The 13,688-nt window shown below is 42.3% G+C and overlaps 1 protein-coding gene across 1 annotated transcript; it reads right to left on the minus strand.

Moving 5' to 3' along the window:
* Positions 1–12,062: 12,062 nt before the first annotated feature.
* LOC122040308 (horcolin-like) lies at positions 12,063–13,155 on the minus strand. The gene is made up of 2 exons (XM_042599634.1): positions 12,687–13,155; positions 12,063–12,615 (listed from the first exon to the last, which is right to left on the minus strand). Exons 1-2 carry the CDS (start codon positions 12,952–12,954, stop codon positions 12,176–12,178), a joined length of 708 nt encoding a protein of 235 aa, XP_042455568.1. The 5' UTR covers positions 12,955–13,155; the 3' UTR covers positions 12,063–12,175.
* Positions 13,156–13,688: the final 533 nt, after the last annotated feature.

Raw genomic sequence — 13,688 nt, forward strand, 5'->3', positions numbered from 1 at the left:
TAAGTACTTTAGAAGAGTTGTTTTCTACACTTGAATTACACGAAACTAGATATGCAGAGATATCAAAGGACACAACCCAGACTATGGCGCTGAACGCAACCAACAAGGATGAACCCGAGTCAGAATCCGAAGACGATCAAGAAGCGTACATGGTAAGAAACTTTAAAAAGTTTTTTAGATCTAATAAATTTAAAATGCAGAATCAAAAGAATCAAAAGAATCAAAAAGGTAGAAGAAAGGTACGGTGCTACCAGTGTCAGAAGGAGGGACACCTAAGGGAAGAATGCCCAGAACTCAAGAAGGTTAAAATGAAGACACCCAAGAAACACAACCTAAAAGCAACTTGGGACGACACTTCTTCATCCGAATCAGAAGCTCAAGAATATGCTGGGATAGCGCTGATGGCAAGTTACGAAGGGCAAAACTCATCAGAACCTAGCATCGATGAAGGGGGAGCGACCTCAGATGAAGGCAGCGAAGCAGGGGGAGATTCAGGCTTCAAGTCTGATATGGTAAGTGAGGTATGCCTCTTACCCCCTGATCAACTTTATTCTGGCATTAAGGCAATGACTAAATCCATGTATAAATTAGAAAATGAAAATATCAAATTAAAAAATGAAATTTTGGAAACAAAAAGAATTTTAGCAAAATCATGTCTTATAGAGGATTTTGATAAATTGAAAATTGAAAATGAAAAACTAAAAGAAGAAATAGAAAGATTGAAAAAATATAAAAGTTCAAATATTTCTACTTTTAGAAATTATAGAGGTTTAAATTGGTATTATAGATTTCATCAAAGTCAAATTAGAAATATATCAAAAATCTATGTACCTAGGAAATACTTGGTTAACCCTGTAGGTAGGAACCTCTACTGGGTTCCAAAAACCCATTTAATTTAAATTTAGACTTAGCATTTTCAGCAAGGAAATTAAACGACTAATTTCATTATGAGGCTTTGTCTAAGGAAGTGGTTGTTGCTCCAATAACCAAGAAGGCCTAGTGCCTCGCCACAACCTGGAAGCCAAGTATCGAAATGAAAAGTTTAATTGACTAACTGAAAAAACATTAATTTAATTTACCTAATGCTTTAAAAGAGTTATTCAATTTATGTTAGAAAAATATTTAAAATTAATTTATAATTAAAAAAAACAATTTTTTGGAAAATAATTTTTTTTTTACTTAGAAAATTTCTGAAAATTATTGACTTAGATATTAACTTAGAAATTTTTCTATGAATATTGTCTTATACATTTTCCTTTGAAAATTGTCTTAGAAATCTTTTATGAAAAATAACTTAAAAATTTTCTGAATATTGACTTAGAATTTTTATGAAAATTCACTTAAAATTTTGTTTACCTTAGACTTGTTTAAAGAACCCCTATTTTTAATGTGATCAAAGGGGGAGAAGAATGTTAAGTCTAGGGGGAGGTACTATAATTTTTCAATTGAAAAATATTAAACTTATTGGAATATAAATCATTTTTATTTGCATATGGTTACCCTAACTTAACTTGGGTTGCTCACATCAAAAAGGGGGAGATTGTTGGAACCCCAAGGTGTTTTGATGTGATCAAACAAGCTAAGTTAGGTCCTGCGTTTGTTTAACCCTTGTGTCTAAGTGTGCAGGAGCTTAGGAACACAGGAAGTCGAGCGGAAGACGCGGCTAACGAGAAGGACGGCACGGGGAGAGAGCCGACGGGCTCGGTGCGTCCGAGGGACGAGGTGACCGCGGAAGAGTACACCGGCGGACGAGAAGAACGTGCGCGGCGTTCGAGGGACGAGAAACCGGGAAGGAAGGCTGCTAGAGGAGAAGGCCGGAACATGGGTTCGGGTGAGCCCTATTCCGGAAGGCCAAGATCACCCAAGCAAACGGAGCCGGAGCGAACAGACCCGGACTGAGATGAGCTGGATCGAGACGAGCTGAACCGGAGTCGAAAAGTCAACTTATGTTGACCTTAGGGCTCCGGGCGCCCGGAACCGACCGGGGCGATCGGAACCCTTCCGGGCGCCCGGAATCGACTTTTCAACAGGATCGAGTTTTGACTCGATCCGACCGTTGGGGGATAAAATTTATCCCCCCCAGGGCGCCCGGAACCCTTCCTGGTGCCCCGACCAAGGCTATAAATATAGCCTTGGTTCAGAAGCAATTATCAATTAAGAACAATTACTTGTAATCCAGTGCTTTCATTTGTGTTATTTCTTTCTGTGCTTTCAACGCTGTAAGAGGCTACTCCGCCTAGAGGAGAATCAATTAGTGCGCCTTCTTTGCCTTGGATTAGCAATCCTCTGATTGCAAACCAAGTAATTCCTCTGTGTCTACTTTCTGTCTTAATTAGTCTCTGCCATTTTAATTACAAGTTCTTTTAAGTTAGTTGAATATCCGAGAAGGGTTTTTGGTTTTATTTTATAGGGCAATTCACCCCTCCCCTCTTGCCGGCCTCCAAAGGGACCAACAGAAGCGTCTTACCAGTAGTGCCGTTTCGGATTCGTCGACTGAGGCTTCGGAGTCTGAACCGTTTACTTTTCCTTTAGAGCTATGTTCTGACCGGTCTTCTCTACTCCATTTGGCTCTGAAACTCGAGATTCGTGAAGTTCAAAAGTCGAAAATAACTATTCTAACGTACTTACCTCGAGGTCCTTAGAGATGTAGTATGCATCTACTAAGGAGGCCCACTCTGGAGTTCTCGGGAAGGCATTGAGCGCGTATCGAATGGAATCCCGGTTGGTTACCTCTTCTCCAAGGTTCGTTAGTTGCGTTATCAGCTCCTTGATTCTCGCTTGGAGTTGCGCTACCTTCTCGCCTTGGTTCATCCGGAGGTTCGTTAACTGGTTCCGGAGGATGTCACGCTTCGCTAGCTTCGTTTCGGAAGTACCTTCGTGAAGCTCCAGGAATTTTTCCCAGAGATCTTTCACGGAATCGTAGCTTCCGATCCGATTTACCTCTTGCGGCGGTAGAACGCTGAGTAGGTGGAGCTCAGCCTTTCCGTTGGCGACGAAATCTGCTTGCTCCTTTTTCGTCCAGGTATTTTCCTCCTTATCTTTCGGAACTGCATAGCCATATTTTTTTATTAACAGAATGTCAAATTCGGTTTTAAAAAATACCTCCATTTTGCGCTTCCACGTCGCGAAGTCTCCGTCGAACTTCGGGGGATGGATGTTTGCTCCAGCCATCGTCTTGATCATTGTGCGTCAGTCGGCGATTAGTCCTTCTGAGAGGTCTGGCTCTGATACCACTTGTTGGTGCAGCGGAGGCCGGCAAGAGGGGGGTGAATTGCTGTAAACAAAAAGTAAAACTGCCCTCCTCGGATTTCAACTCAGAAAAGCAATAGTAAATTAATAACAATTAAATTAACATAAGTAAAAAGAAACTCAGCAATTAACCTGGTTACAACCAAGGAGGTTGTTAATCCAGGGCGATGAAAAAGCGCACTAGAAGAATCTCCTTTGCTAAAAGCGGAGAAGCCTTTTACACACTAACGGCTCAGAACTATTGCTAGGAATTAAGTGCAGAGTTGATTGTCAAAGTTGTTCTTCAATTCCTAGCTCCAGGGGCCTTTATATAGGCCCTGGAAATCTTATCCCAAGAGTCCAAGGCGCCTGCAACAGGGTTCAAGGCGCCTCCAACTCGATCTGCGGATAAAACTTTATCCGCAGCGCAAACGGTCAAACTGGCCTGCTCAAGGCGCCTTGAACAGGCTTGAAGGCGCCTTCAAGGGCGCCTTCAAGCTTGTTTAAGGCGCCTTCAAGCTACAGTAACTTCTACTACAATAACTTTCTGCTACAGTAATTTCCAGCTTCTTTTGACTCATTTTCTTCTTCGCTTTGGCTTCCGAAGCTCCGTTCTTTTGGGTGATTGCGGCCAACCGGAATAGGGCTCACCCGAACCCAATTCCCGGCCTTCTCCTTGAGCAGCCTTCCGTCCCGGCTTAACGTTCCTCGAACGCCACACACGCTCTTCACGCCCACCGGAGTACTCTTCCGCAGCTCTCTCGTCCTTCGGACGCACCGAGCCAGTCGACTCCCTTCCCGTGCCGTCCTTCTCGCTAGCTGCGTCTTCCGCTCGACTTCCTGTGCTCCTAAGCTCCTGCACACTCAGACACAGGGATCAAACACAGCAGGACCTAACTAAATTGGTTGATCACATCAAAACTATCACGGGGTCCAACACAAGGGATGAAGACTGCGGATGAGTACGCTGGCGGACGAGAAGGAAACACGTGGCGATTCCGAGGGACGAGAAACCGGAGCGGAAGCCCGCTCGAGAAGACTGGAACTTGGGTTCGGGTGAGCCCTTTTTCGGATGACAGAAATCACCCAAGTGAGCAGATCCAGAGCAGAGGACCCGGACCAAAGGCGAGCTAAACCGGAGCAGAGAGCCCGGACCAAAAAGTCAACCTCTTTCAAGTCCGGGCGCCCGGAACCATTCCGAGCGCCTGGAGGTTCATCTTTGACCAGATCGAGTCTTTCGCGATCTGAATGTTGGGGGATAAAGTTTTATCCCCCCAGGGCGCCCAGAACCCTTCCAGGCGCCCCGACCAAGGCTATAAATATAGCCTTGGTCCAGAAGCTTTTTAACAAACTCACGAATTGTAATTCCAACACTCGTGTGCTTTAGTTTAGAGTTAAGCTTCTGTTTCTGCGCTTCATTGTTGTACGAAGCTTCTCCGCCTGAAGGAGTATTTGGTACTACATTTGCCTTGAATTAACAATCTCCCCGGTTGTAACCAAATAAATATCGTGTGCCTCATTTTTATGATTTACTTTCTGCTTACTTTATTTTATAAGTGTTAGTTTAAGAGTTCGAGAAGGGTTGGTTTTGTTTTTGTGTTTACAGGCTATTCAACCCCCCCCCCCCCCCCCCCTTCTAGCAGGCCCAATGGTCCTACAAGTGGTATCAGAGCTGAGACACCTCAGAAGGACTAACCGCCATCTGAAACAACAAAACGATGGCCGGAGATAGCATCTATCTACCAACATTCGAAGGGGAGTTTTCTTTATGGAAGCAACAAATAGAGGTATATCTAAACACAGATTTTGGTATTTCTTTAATAATGAAATTTGGTTATGAAGCACCAAAGACAACAAATGGAGAAGAAATCAAGAAATATCTCTGGACCGAGAAGCAACGTGAGGAGAGTATGGCAAACACTCGGGCCGAATTTCACCTGCTAAGCATAATACCAAATGAAGATCTCGACAGAGTCGAAAAATACAAAAGCGCAAAAGAACTTTGGAAAAAGTTCTTGAAGATCTACGAAGTACAAGCTGAAGTCGAATCCAACTCCTCGATGGACACCAAGTCACCGTCAGAACAGTCCGAGAATGAGGAAACTGCCGAGACAACTGAACTCCATCCCGAAGCTACAGAAAGCTCATCCTAGATGAGCATCGATGAAGGGGGAGAGACTTCGGAAGAAAACAACTCGGCAGGGGGAGAATCAACTGCTGACAAGGTAAGTTAGGTATGGTCTCTACCTTCTGAATAATTAGTTAAATCAATTGAAAAGTCGCCGAAAGAATTTTGCGAATTAGAAATTGAATCATCGAAAGAGTTTTTCGGATTAGAAAATTTTCTGTCGAATAAAATTTTCAAATTACAAAATATTTTGTCGAACGAATTTTGCAAAGTAGAAATATTGTCAAAAAACTTTATCAAGTTAGAATTTATATTATCAAAATATTTTTGTGAATTAGAAATTCAAAATATAACAAAAAATATTAAGTTAAAAGAAATAGCTTGTCGATTAAAGAATCTTGACAAACTAATAATAGAAATTAACATGATACAATTTTTTACATGTTTAATATTGGTCGCTTTAAATCTGAAAAAGTGTGATTTGAGAAATTATAATAAATTAAAATAGAAATTTAAAACTTTCTGATAAAAGTATTAGAATTAAAAAAAATAATAATAAATGCTTAGAATTTTTTTTTATTCTCTTCTAAATTGTCTCAAAATATTTTTCTTACATAAAGTTTTCTGCTTAGAAAGTTCTTAATTTTGATTGCAAAAACTTAGAATTTTTTCAAAAGTTATTTTTAACTTGGAAATTTTCCTTGACTTAGAAATGATTTCCAGAAAATCATTGAAATAGATTTTTATATTTTTCTAAGTGTCAACCCTTATATTTTTCTTGCAACCCCAATTTTTTATGTGATCAAAGGGGGAGAAGAAAAAGTATAAGTCTAGGGGGAGGTAGAAAATAGGAAATTGAAATTTTTTTGAAATTTAATTTTTCTATCCTGTTGCACGCTATTGCAATATAATGTGTTTAATTTTCATGTCTATTTTTACCCTAGCTTAACTTGGGTTGATCACATCAAAAAGGGGGAGATTGTTGGAACCCCAAGGTTGTTTTGGTGTGATCAACAAGTTAAGTTAGGTCCTATGTGTTTCTAACCTTGTGTCTAAGTGTGCAGGAGCTTAGGAGCATAGGTACTCGAGCAGAAGACGCAGCTAGCGAGAAGGGCAGCACGCGGTGCGTCCAAGGGACGAGGCGCTGTGGAAGAGTACATCGGCTGATGAGAAGGAAACGTGCGGTGATTCTGAGGGATGAAAGCCGGAGCGGAAGATTGCTCGAGGAGCAAGAGACGCAGCTAGCGAGAAGGTTAGCACGGGGTGGGACCGAGGGATGAAGACTGCGGATGAGTACGTTGGCGGACGAGAAGGAAGCATGCGGCGATTCCGAGGGACGAGAAGCCGGAGCGGAAGTCCGCTCGAGAATACCGAAACTTAGGTTCGGGTGAGCCCTTTTCCGGATAGCAGAGATCACCCAAGCGAGCAGATCCAGAGCGGAGGACCCGGACCAAAGGTGAGCTGAACCGGAGCAAAGAGCCCGGACCAAAAAGTCAACCTGAGTTGACTTTCAGGTTCGGGCGCCCGGAGGTTCATCTTTGACAAGATCGAGTCTTTCACGATCTGAACGTTGGGGGATAAATTTTTATCCCCCCAAGGCGCCCGGAACCCTTCTAGGCGCTCTGACCAATGCTATAAATATAGCCTTGGTCTAGAAGCTTTTTAACGAACTCACGAATTGTAATTCCAACACATGTGTGCTTTAGTTTAGAGTTAAACTTCTATTTCTGCGCTTCATTGTTGTACGAGGCTTCTCCGCTTGAAGGAGGATTTAGTACTACATTTACCTTGGATTAACAACCTCTCCGGTTGTAACCAAGTAAATATCGTGTGCCTCATTTTTATGATTTACTTTCTGCTTACTTTATTTTATAAGTGTTAGTTTAAGAGTTCGAGAAGGGTTGGTTTTGTTTTTGTGTTTACAGGCTATTCAACCCCCCTTCTAGCCGGTCTAATGGTCCTACAGTTTGGACTTTAATTGTTCATCATCGGATCGACCGATCCACTAAGACTTTTCCTGTATTACTAAATTAGTACAACAACAAAAAAAGTAATGCAACATAGTGTTGGTAAAATTATACTTAGGTTTACCAAAATTCACTGGTTCGATCCATCGCACGTAGTCGACTAGAAACCATTTGGTCTCACATGCTTGAAGTTCACTCCTCCAAGACTACTCATTACCTAGGGTTACCTCCCCCTATGATTTTCCATTACCTGACTTCACTTACTAGGGCTTTCACCACCTACCTTCATGCACTAGGGCCTAGCTATTGGTGCAATATCCCTGGGTCAAGGTTGACCTGATTGACTAAGCTTGAGTTGGCTCAAGCTTGAGTCTCTATGTTTGAATTTCGATGTTTGACAATACAGATAATACGTGGAGATTAGAGGTGTAATCATCCGATTGGGGAGATTGCTGGTGCAATTCCCCTCTGGTTAGGGTTTGACCAGTCTGAGTTTGAAGAAGAGTCAAGTAGGTCAAGATTAACCGGATACTTGACTAGGAAGTCCTAGTGAGTGAAGCTAGGCATAAAGAAAAATCATGGTGAGTGAAGCTAGGTGAAAGACCTAGTGAGTGAAGCTAGGCAGTTGGAAAATCCTGGTGAGTGAAGCCAGGTGAAAATTCTAGTGGTTGAAGCTAGGTGAAAGTCCTGGTGAGTGAAGCCAGGCAGATGGGAAGTCCTAGTGAGTGAAACTAGGCAGATTGAAAGACCTGGTGAGTGAAGTCAGACATGTGGAAATCTAGGTGGGTCAAGGTTGACTGGACACCTAGTGTTTGGAAGTCCAAGTAGGTCAAAGGATTGACCGGATACTTGGCAAGAGTAAATCCATATGGGTCAAGGATGACCGAACATCTGATAGAAGGAAGTTCAAGTGGGTCATGGAGAACCAAACACTTGGCATGAGATGGTAAGTCCAAGTGGGTTAAGGTTGACCAAACACTTGGCGCGAGGAGAAAATATCTAGATGAGTCAAAAGTTGACCGAACTCTTAGCAGTCGTAAGTCCAATAGGGAGTTGGCATGGAACTAGGAAGTTCGGACGTAGTAAACTTCCGAAGGCCATAACTTTTGACTTGGATATCGGAATGAGGTGATCTCATATGCAAAACAAAGCTAATTTCAAGCTCTACATAGTTTTCTGGGTTTCAATTGATTGGCCAATCAATTGGGGGGTTCAATCGATTGGTCAATCAATTGGTTGATGCGATTTCGTGTAGAAAACATCTGGATCAATTGGGTAATCGATCAAAACTTCCCCAATCAATTGGTCAATTGATTGGGAGAGTTTCTAGCGAACAGTAAGCTTCTAAATCGATCAGTTGATCGATTGAAACCTCCAATCTATCGGTCGATCGATTGGAGCGCTGGAAATCGCTCGAGAAGCCTTGAATCGATCGGGTAATCGATTCAGGGCGATTCCAGAGAGTACAGAGGCGCTCTGGATCAATCGACCGATCGATCCAAAGCCTCCCCAATCGATTGGGAGCAATCCAATCGATTGGGATTCGACCGTTGGCGCAGATAAAGCCGTTGGCGAGCGTGTCTTTGGTACGACTTCCATCTCTGCTCCACAGCGATTCCACAGCTTCTCTATAGAGCTCTCACCGCCAGATCTTGAAGGTTCTTGGAGGCATTTCCAAGTCAAGAGGCGGATCTACAACAAGAAGAAGAAGCTAGGGTTAGGGTTTTCATTGCATATCTTGTAAGATATTTCTTGTATTTGTCTTCCCTTGCTTTCTTCTTGTATTGAGAGTGTTGTAAGGCTTCTCTGCTTTCGGTAGTTACCATAAAGGAGTGATTTCATAGTGGAGGGTGCGTGAGTGTGTGGATCCTTGGATTAGTCACCTCTTCTTGAGGTAGAAACCAAGTAAATCTCTTGTGTTAGCATTATAGTTGTTGTTTCTTGTATTTTTCGCTGCACATCATCGAAGAAACAAAGCAACAAAGAGCACAAGATCGCGAAGAGCTATTCACCCCCCTCCTCTAGCTACATTTCGGTCCCAACACTAGCTTCATTCGCTAGGACTTTTGTTTGAAGTTCACTCCTCCAAGATTTCTCATTACCTAGGGTTACATCCCCTACAATTTTCCTCTTGCTAATCATCAGGTCACCTTGACCTGCTTGGACTTGCTAATCACTCAGTAGGCTACTCACCTTTGCAGTCATTTGGTAGATTACTCACCACTTGCCAGTCATTTGGTCAACCTAAACCTGACTAGACTTCTCACTTGCGTAGGTCAACCTTAACCAAACTCCATTAAATATATTGTCAGACATCAAAATTTTGAAGGTTAATTGCTTCAATAACCCCCCTCTCCACCTCGTTGCTGCCTTTGGCCTGCATCATCACTCCATCATCATCACTGAGTTTTGTCACCGCCTCAGGCCTCTAAGACGTCTCCCCCGTCGTTGACCACGTTGCCTTCAGCATCTGAGCTTCTTCTCTCCCTTAGGTTGCCGCCCTCTTTCCATTTGTGCTAGCCAACACCGGTGCAACCGCCATAGCCGATCGCCACCTCAGCAGGGCTCCGACCCCTCTCCCTCTCCTTCACGGATCTAGCTCTTTCAGCTTCATACGTCATCGTCGCCATTATTGTATGATAGCTTCTGACATCGATCCAGCTTTAGATCCGTGTTATCGTACGTTTTCGTCGCTAATCGAGCTTCCGAGTGATCATTGTTGTGCACTTTCATTGTACTTCACCTCTGCAATCGATCCGATTCCTAGAGCCCATAGTCGCTGCTATGTTCCGACCTTCGAGCCATCAGACCTTTGAGCTACTGTTGTGTTCTGGCTTTTGAGCAGTCTAACCTTCGAGCCACTATCATGTTTCTACCTTTGAGCCACTACCACTAGCTCTTGGCATGTCGTCTTCTCTAGCTCCCTGAGCGGATACTTCAGGGGTTCAGCTCCTCGATAAAAAACTCTAGGGGCACAACTCCCCGACTAGATATCTAGCTTATGTCTAATCAGCCCTGTCGCTTAGATGCTCTGGCTCACCTCCACTCCAATTCGATGCCTCTCCTAGGTCCAGATATTCAGCTGCTCAGTGACACATGGATTGATGTGACACGTGGAACAATATGGTGGACGTAGCGTGATCCCATGAGATCTTATACAACACTAGATATGATTAATGTGATATCCTAATACAACGATGGGGCATCTTCCATATCAGGAAATGACATTATGTCAGAAGCACACCATTTCCTTTGACCGTCACAGATGTGATATCTCCCTCTTTCCAGTTATAAAAAGTCCCGCCCCCACTAGCCAAGGCATTGTTGATCGGGGACTTTCTGGGATTCTTGGCTCCATGTTCCTGGCTCTTTCTTAGGAGTTCAGCGATTCAATTAACCTAGAAGGCAACTTACCTTCTTCCTCCGGGTCATGGTGACTTAGTCTACATTCCAACCACCTCATTGGTAATTCAGCTTCCACTGATTTCAAATGGGATAATTTCTATTAGAAGAAAAAAATCTCCTTAAAAAAATTATGCTTAGTCAATATTTCTAACACAATAGTGAAAAGATTTCATATGATAATAAATTGTTGATCCTAGTTATAGAAGTAAAGATCTTATTGAATGAATTTCAAGAGTCTCTTATTATAAAAGTAAAGATCATATTTGGATGAATTTTGAGAGTTGGAAGATTTTTTTCTTACATGACATGTCAGATGATTCCAAAGCGGAGATAAAAAAAAATGCTGATGATGAATAAAGAGGAAGAAGCCACAAATTCAAATGATGATGATTCAGTGTTGTGTATTAGAGATGTTTTAAGAACCAATGCCATTGAGAAGAACAAATAATTTATGTACTTGAGGGTTTGGCATCAAGATACTTCCAGACATTGCATAAACATATCAGATCAAATATTACAATAGAAAAAGCTATATTTAGTATTTTTCAGCTGCAAAACACCTAAAAGATCTTACATTTTATGTTGCCAATTGATAAAATTGTGGTTTGCAGTCATCTATAGATATTGAATCAGGGTCTAAGTAAATCTCGCACTAATTTCTCTTGTTTCTAACATAATTGTGCACTCAGATCGGTGATAACCCGTGCTCTAGAAATTCATGTGTCTAGGCGAATAATTGATTTACATCCATTTGTTCACATTCTCAATGCACGTGAATCAATATAAACTAACCAACATGTCATAAAACTCTCAATATGGGACTAAAGTCTCATTGACAATGAAATCTATTTCCTTTTCCACCTTTTATCCATTCATATTTCTTTTATCCAACATGGGAGACGGGGAGAAAGTGATTGATAGGTCTAGTTTGAGGAGCCACCCTCGGTGAGAATCACAGGCAATGGAGACGGCGACAGTTAGATTTGGGATGCCAAGTGGAAGGCTAAAGAAGAGCAGGAAGATGCCATGCCTAAGAGTGTGTGTTAGCCGCCAAAGGAAAGATCTTGAATGCAAAGGGATTATTAGCACATGATTCATGAACATTGAAACAAGGCTAAATATACATGGATTTAGGAAAGACTTGCGTAAAAACAATTCCATTTTTGGAGGACCAGAAGAGGATCGGAGGCTCCAACACTTCGAACTTCCTCCGGAGAACACGATGACGACCTGCAACGAGGGAGACGACGGAGGCTAGATGGCGCAAATGGCGAGAAAGCAGTTGGGTGTTGCGGCATGATTGCGGGTGGGGGGAGATTAAAGGCCCAAACTTCTTAATAGAAATTTCTTTTTCGGATAAAATTATCTAGAGAATTTTATATCAAGCTAATGCACTCAATTACAATTTCACTTTTTTTTTTTTCATAAGAAACTTTTGTGTGGGCAGTTAATTAGGAGCTAAATAGACTCCGATCTTATTTACATATTTGGTGTACCGGCCAAAGAATCCAACAATGCGGCCATCCTTGACCGGAACTGTGAATCTGTTGCTACCTGCTGCTCCAAAAGGCCCATGCTGCTTCCCCAAATTGGTCCTGAATTCCAGCTGAGTGATACAAGTTTCGCCGTTGTATTCACGGACGGACCCAACCATCGAGTTGATATATTCACCAGCCCGCAGTTCAAACTCGTGGAATTTACCACCACTGCCGCCTGCTCTGCTCGTCGCGACTTTATTACGATCGTCGACGTAGGAGACCTCCAAACTGTCGACGACTATTCCTGCGTGGAGTCTGACCCTTGTGATTTGGAAGGCAGATCCACCGATGTCAAATCTCTGTTCTCCGCTGCCTCCCCATGCCCCAATTTTGATGTTATCATGAAAAGCTAAACGCCAGGGTTTAATAATTTGTCATTTAATTGTGAAATTAAACTAATTAAGAAGAATCGATGCTCACTGATGCGTGTGAAATCCTCAAAGATGGCAGCCACTTGGTCTTCCAGTGATTCCAGGTCACGCTGCCACTGCTTGGCTTCGGCAGTTGCGAGGTTGCTGCCGCGCTTGGCTTCTTCGATCTTGCTTTTGATGTCGTTCCGTTTAGCTTTCAGCTTTTCCATCTCTTTCTTCAACCTCTCGACGTCGGTGTTGGGCCGACGCCAGGATTTCCATAACCCGCTGAAGCACTTGTTGACGTCTACGTTGAGATTTAAGCTGGGGCCAACCATGGCTAACTAGCTAGCTAACTGCAGGCCGAGGGCTTTGGTGGCGACTGAGGATTCACAAGGCTGAGGGACAGATTGTGGCATGCAGATCAATATTTCCTTCTTTTGTAGACTGAAGAGACAGAGACAAATTAGATGAACTAGAGAGAAGGAGAAGGAGCGGTCTATCATTTCTATGATTGATTTATTGGTCAATCATAAGTGTTTTCCAGGAAGAGGGAAAAAGAAGTCTATCATTAGTATGTTTGGTTGAATAGTCAAAAGTTATGTCCTTTGTCTTCACTTTGTCTTTTATTTCTATTTTTATCGTTGTTCTTTCCTCCTATTTTCCCGTATAGTTTTTTCTTTTATTTCTGATCCTATTTAAGTCCTTGTCAGCCCAACAGCATAGTCATTCAAAAAGCTCAGCCTTCTCAACTTAAGTTCAGCAGCACCTTAAAACCATCTACCATCTTGATAGATTCTTGTAATTCATTATTTTTCATATATCTCGGATAATAATCTTAAAAGTAAGATTGACTAACCGCCTTAAACCAACTGATTGTGAACCCCGCGGTTAAAACAGAGCAGTTTGACCAAGACAGTGAGCCACATTTGAAAAACAAGATGGTATGCAACTCTTTCTCAATTGATGCACATGGAAATTCTTCGCTCTAAAGAGAGTTACAAACTCTTATAACTTGGCTTATTGCCACATAACTGAGTTATCTTGGTTATATATATATATATATATATAT

Source organism: Zingiber officinale, chromosome 2A (genome assembly GCF_018446385.1).
Source record: "Zingiber officinale cultivar Zhangliang chromosome 2A, Zo_v1.1, whole genome shotgun sequence".
In the NCBI taxonomy this organism is placed as follows: domain Eukaryota; kingdom Viridiplantae; phylum Streptophyta; class Magnoliopsida; order Zingiberales; family Zingiberaceae; genus Zingiber; species Zingiber officinale.